Source organism: Myodes glareolus, chromosome 23, assembly GCF_982192425.1.
Source record: "Myodes glareolus chromosome 23, mMyoGla1.1, whole genome shotgun sequence".
In the NCBI taxonomy this organism is placed as follows: Eukaryota; Metazoa; Chordata; class Mammalia; order Rodentia; family Cricetidae; genus Myodes; species Myodes glareolus.
Genome location: NC_142048.1, coordinates 32,837,629 through 32,843,628, shown reverse-complemented (window position 1 = coordinate 32,843,628; position 6,000 = coordinate 32,837,629). Strand labels below are relative to the sequence as shown.

Sequence of the window (6,000 nt, the reverse complement as noted above, 5' to 3'; positions counted from 1 at the left end):
ATTTTTGTATCTTTTATTTCTGCCCTGAATTATTTATTTTAAACTACTAATTGAGGGTTCACCTTGTTCTTGGTTCTACAAAGTCCTTAGGTATATATTATTTGAGATCTCTGTGATATATAAACATAGGCACAAGGTTCTATATACTTTTCTCTTATGATTGATTTCATTTCATTCGATCATCGTTTAATGCTGTGTTTATCTTCATTCATTTCTAGATATTCCTTGATTTCTTCGATAACCCAGGCATCATTCAGTGTGATCTTTATTGAATTTTCCAGAGTTTATGTGTGTTTGATAGTTTTCATGCGGTATTTTGTGGTTTCACTTCATTGTGATCATATCGAAAACAAACAATTATTTCAGTTTTCATATGTTTCTTAAGACTTCCATTTTGTCCTAATATTTATCTTAGATAAAGGATCATGTATGCTTAGAAGTTACTTATTCTGTACTCTTTAGGTGGATTATTATGTTGCTGTCTCTTAAGTCCATTTGATCTATGATGTCATTTAATGAAGACAATTAAATGCTTGCCCTTTGCCTATAGGTTGAGAATAAGCTGAGGCCACGTTGGCAGCATAAGCCAAAGTACAGAAGTATAATAATTATATGACTTATGGAGGAAATGCAGAATGATAGTAAAGAAATGAGATTAATTCATTTTGAAAAGTTATTGAAACATAATAGAATAACTGACTACTCATACTGAGGAGTTAATAGAAAGCAAGCTCGTTGAGACTGTAAAGGAGCTGAGTAGAATCTTAGCCAGTTGCCAGGTTCTATGGCCGGAGAGTTTCTTGTTACCAAGCAGTTCAATCTAGAACTCAACCATGTGAAAGACAAAAGGAAGTTGGGGATGAATATTTCCTTTGTTGTGCAGAGTCTCAAAAATAATCTGGGTTTCAAATGAGGCATGAAGCAAGCTATCATTAGAAAAGATGATGGACATTGTTACTTGACCTGCCAGTAAGTCATTCAATAATGTAGCCATAAAGGATAGGAGGACAAATAATTTGACTAGGATTCCACACAAGAACACACAATGTGATCCATACCCAGTATCACAGACCTTGACAGATATAAAGGATTGTAACCACCTTCTTTCCTATTTGGCTCTACTCTCTTGACTGGGCATCCTAAACATTTTGAATGTGTGGCTATTCTTGCCTTGACTGACACTGAACTAGACACTGCTCCAGAAAAAATGTTAGGTACTAAGTGCAGTACAAGGATTGGTGGATCAATTTGATGAAATTATGGAAAGAAACAGTGGACAGAAGATTTTGAATGCCACATTTAAGGTTTCTGAATCATTCAGCACAAGGTATAAATGGTGTCACAGTCACTCCGGAACTATGGCATGTTGAGCCATTTTATAAAATATCATAGGCAGAACAAAGACTATCCAGAGTGTATTCTTTTGTTTTCCCTGGAGGAGATTGCATGACAACATTTTAAGGATAAAATATGATGAATTTATATTGGTTAACTTAATTATTAAGAGTTTTACATCAATAATAAATCAATGTTTGTCATCAGAGCATGGAAAGCGATATGATGGTGCATGTCTATAATCCTAGCCCTTGTGTGACAGCTACAGGCTTAAGGACCATGAAATCAAATTCTGACAGTCATATACTGAGATCCTATCTTAAAAACTCCAAATAACAACAACCATAAGTCACAAAGACATGGAAAACAGATGGTAGTATTAGGGATGTTACTCACAATTTAGAAATGTCGCTGCCAGAAATTTCTTTTCTCTTCCTCTTTTCTGCTATGTTCACGAAACATTTTCTGCAATAAGCCTAGAACGTGTGCATGTGTGTGTATGTGTTGTACACCTGTGCTCACTAGTGAACGTTCACTTGTAAGTGCACATATAAGCACATGTGAATAGACACAGGTAGATGCTGGATGCCTTCCTTGTCCTTACTCACTTTATTTCAGGACAGATCTTTTAGTGCTCACAGCACTTAGTAATGGAGTGAGACTGGGTGGCCAAAAATCCCCAGGAGTGTCTCTGCTCCTGTTCTCTCAGCTGCGGCCTTGTTTGCTAGATTTGGATTCACAGACAGAAATCACCAACCCTGATGTAGAAACGTGAGTTCCGGTGGTGCAAACTCAATCCTCATGTTTTCCCCACCATCAACTCATGTATGAAGCCATCTCTCCAGGTTTGCAAGCCTCTAATTTCTTGTCCTTGATGACTTTATCCAATTCCTCAAGGCACTATGATTGTTCTAAAAATGAGATTTGTGTTTGACTGAAAACAAGATCCCGTATATGTATATTTAGTGACAAAACAAGTATTCAGGAAAATAATTCGTTTAAAACTCCAATGTTGAGTAAAAAAGAATTCAGTGAAAACTTCTTGGCTTTACAAGTTAATATACTTTGACTTAAATTCAATAATAAAAACAACACGTAAAAAGTCAACAATGTCAATTTTCATCTGTTTTCCTGTGTCTTGAGTTAAAAAAATTTCGTAAAATTAAGAAACAACATGAAAACATGTAAAAATTATTAAAGAAGCATGGGACACGTTTTAAATACATTTCTCATTGAATTTATCCTTCAACTATGGTATCGGATTATCTTACCTAAATATCATGTCTCCAGGAACAAACTGCAAGCAGGAGCTTCTCTGACGCTCACGACAGCACTGACTATGAACACAAACATAGAATACAAGTAGAAAGAAGTACCAGATTTATTTAGTAACACGATACCAATAGCTTTCCCACCAGGACTTACGAATTCTGAATTTATGGTCTTTTGAACAATGATGCTTTGGCATTTTCAAGAGCATAAAAGTGAAGATAGATATATAAAATTATGGTTGACTGAACAGAGATGATTTTGTGTGTGTGTGTGTCTGTGTGTGTATAAACTGATACTTAAAAAGTAATGTGAGTAGTGTTTACAGATGTCTCCTAAGCAAATTTACTGAAACATTAATGGTTGCAAATTGAAAGAACACTTTGTATGTATTCCAAGTTGATATCTAGACATCAATATTGTTTCATAGAAATATGATATATATGGTCACTGTATATTGACAACTTAAGCATTAAGTATTTATTGTAGGTATGTGAACTCATATGTTTAAAACAGCATGTTAAATCTATGAGTTCCTTATATAGATTCAAAAAGTAACAATGGTGGTTAATTATAATTCCAACTTATACCTCTAGATGTACTTCAACAAAATTAAACAGAAGTCAAAGGCAAATCAGATGCGAAGTTATACTGTAAACCAATAACTAAGCCATTTAATCTCATACCTGGCTCTTTCTCTTCTATCTTGGTCTGCCCATAACTAAACTACTCATGTCTGCTTTCTTTGTCATTCAGACTTGCTGTGCTAACACATCCACTCAGCCAGAAGACAGACTATTAAGAGTCAGAATTGCATGCAACCAAGACAAGGGTTTTCTCCTTTGATGTCTATGTAGACATTCAGGCTATGGGTAAGACTGTGGTGCACACGAAGATAAGTCATCTGCAACTCATGCTAGAGATCTTGATCATTCTCTCAACATGTCACATCCCTGGGCATGCTCAACACACCAACCTCCCAGAAGTCATGATACCCTTAAGGGTCAGAGGCAACAGAACAATGCAGGCTATGGGGTGGCTGACCTATAGCATGCACTTTGGGGGCCAGAGAAATTTTGTCTACATGAAAGCTAAGAAGTTTTCAATGTCCAGACACCTCTCTGTATTCACCTACACGGAACAAGGTGCTCTACACAAGGACCAGCCCTTTGTCCAGAACAATTGCTACTACCACGGCTTTGTGGATGGAGATCCAGAATCCATAGTGGCTCTTACCACCTGTTTGGGGGGCTTTCACGGAATATTACAGATCAATGGTACAGTATATGAAGTCAAGCACAGGAACCTTTCCTCTACATTTGAACATTTGGTTTACAAGATGGGCAGCGAGAAGACACAACTAGGCCCCATGAGATGTGCATTAACAGAAGAGGAGATAGCAAGGCAAATGAAGCTTCAAGAGCGTGATAACCCCACACTGATGCAAAGCAGCTATGAGGGCTGGTGGACCCACAAGCGATTTCTTAACCTGGCATTGGTCGTAGACCATGAGCGAATTCTTTTTCTGAAAAGCAATCTGTCACTTGTGTTACTGGAAATATTGATCATCATTGACATAATAAACACCATTTATCGTCCACTGGATGTTGAGGTGGTTTTATTTGGAGTTGAGATGTGGAATGAAGGAAACCAGGTGACAGTGACTAACATAGATTATTTGTTGACAGATTTTTGTTCTTGGAAAGCTATCGCCCTTAACAATCGCATTCCAAATGACATTGCCCATCTTTTTGTGCATTATGATTTTGATTTATATCTTGGCTTAGCCTATGTTGGAACTGTTTGTATGCCATCGTTTAATTGTGGCGTTGACTCTCTGATAGGCTATGATCTTTTAAGTTTTGGAATAACTATAGCACATGAAATAGGTCATAATTTGGGTATGCTGCATGATAAGGACTATTGTACGTGTGGAAAGGAAACATGCTTAATGGCTGAAATAAAGAGTGGCATCCTAGAATTCAGTAACTGCAGTTATGCTTACTTTTGGTCAGTTTATGCTACTGCCAAGTGTATGCACAAGGAAAAGAAGCCAGTAAGCAAATACAAATTCAAACTCTGTGGGGATGGTGTAGTTGATGACGGAGAGCAGTGTGATTGTGGATCTTCAGAAAAGTGTAAAAATGATTCATGTTGTATGAGGGGCTGTACCCTCAGAGCCGGAGCTGCCTGTGCTTTTGGACTTTGCTGCAAAGATTGTCAGATCATGCGTTCAGCCACCGTGTGCAGAGAACAGGACAATGAATGTGACCTTCCAGAATGGTGTGATGGACATTCACACGAGTGCCCTAATGATGTCTATTTGCTTGATGGGAGCTCCTGTAAAGATGGTGGCTATTGCTACGAAAAGAAATGTCATAACCGAGATGAACAGTGTCAGCAAATCTTTGGCAAAGAAGCCAGGAGCGCAGCTCACAGATGCTATAGGGAAATCAACAGCCAAGGAGACCGGTTTGGCAACTGTGGTATATCCAGAGGTACATACTTAAGATGTAATGACTCAGACATCCTCTGTGGGAGAGTTCAGTGTGAGAATGTGCAAGTTGTTCCTTCTATGGAAGTGCATTCCACTGTTCACTGGACTTTCCTCGATGGTGTCACCTGTTGGGGAACTGACTACCATTGGGGGATGACAGCACCTGACACTGGCCATGTGAAAGACGGCACAGAATGCGGGCCTGGGCACGTGTGCATTAGTAGGAAGTGTGTCAATAAGTCAATTTGGGTAAGTGATTGTTCACCAGAGACCTGCAATCTGAAAGGGGTCTGCAATAACTTACACCATTGCCACTGCAACTTTGGATGGGACCCACCATTTTGCCTTTCCCATGGCTTTGGAGGGAGTGTTGACAGTGGCCCTCCATATAAGAAAGCAGAGAAAGCCAAGAAATATTATTGGAAACTCATTATTCTTATTCTTTTAGTTATTGTTTCGTTCTGTGTGTTAATTTGGCTTTGGAGCAAGTGTGCAGTATCTCCTAGAAATGAAAAAGCCAGTGTTTCCACTTCAGAAGAGGACAAAAAATCCAGTGATGTCAGCAGTGCTAGCACAAGCTCATAATTTCAAAAGGAACAGCAAACCCTTAAAACATCTCATGTCTTACCGAGTGCTAACTTAACTCTTGAAGCATCGCTTACTTAAGAATCCATAGAACAAAACCATAGAGATATTTGATATTTGAAGATAAAAACACTCAGCATTCAATAAAAGTTTGGTCCTGTTACTAAACTGATGTCTTCACTCCATGCTATTTTACAGTGTTCTCAGTAAAGGCCCACCCCAGGGATCCTGCAAGTGCGTATTTGGTTTTGTCTCCCTCAGTTTCAACTGCCTCCCCTTTTTATGCTGCTTGTCATATGGAGAACAGGATTCTT

The 6,000-nt window shown here is 38.4% G+C and overlaps 1 protein-coding gene across 1 annotated transcript; it reads left to right on the top strand.

The window, feature by feature from the left end:
* Positions 1-832: 832 nt before the first annotated feature.
* Positions 833-5,829, top strand: LOC125405267 (disintegrin and metalloproteinase domain-containing protein 25-like). The gene is made up of 2 exons (XM_048441681.3): positions 833-969; positions 3,361-5,829. Exon 2 carries the CDS (start codon positions 3,473-3,475, stop codon positions 5,684-5,686), a length of 2,214 nt encoding a protein of 737 aa, XP_048297638.3. The 5' UTR covers positions 833-969; positions 3,361-3,472; the 3' UTR covers positions 5,687-5,829.
* Positions 5,830-6,000: the final 171 nt, after the last annotated feature.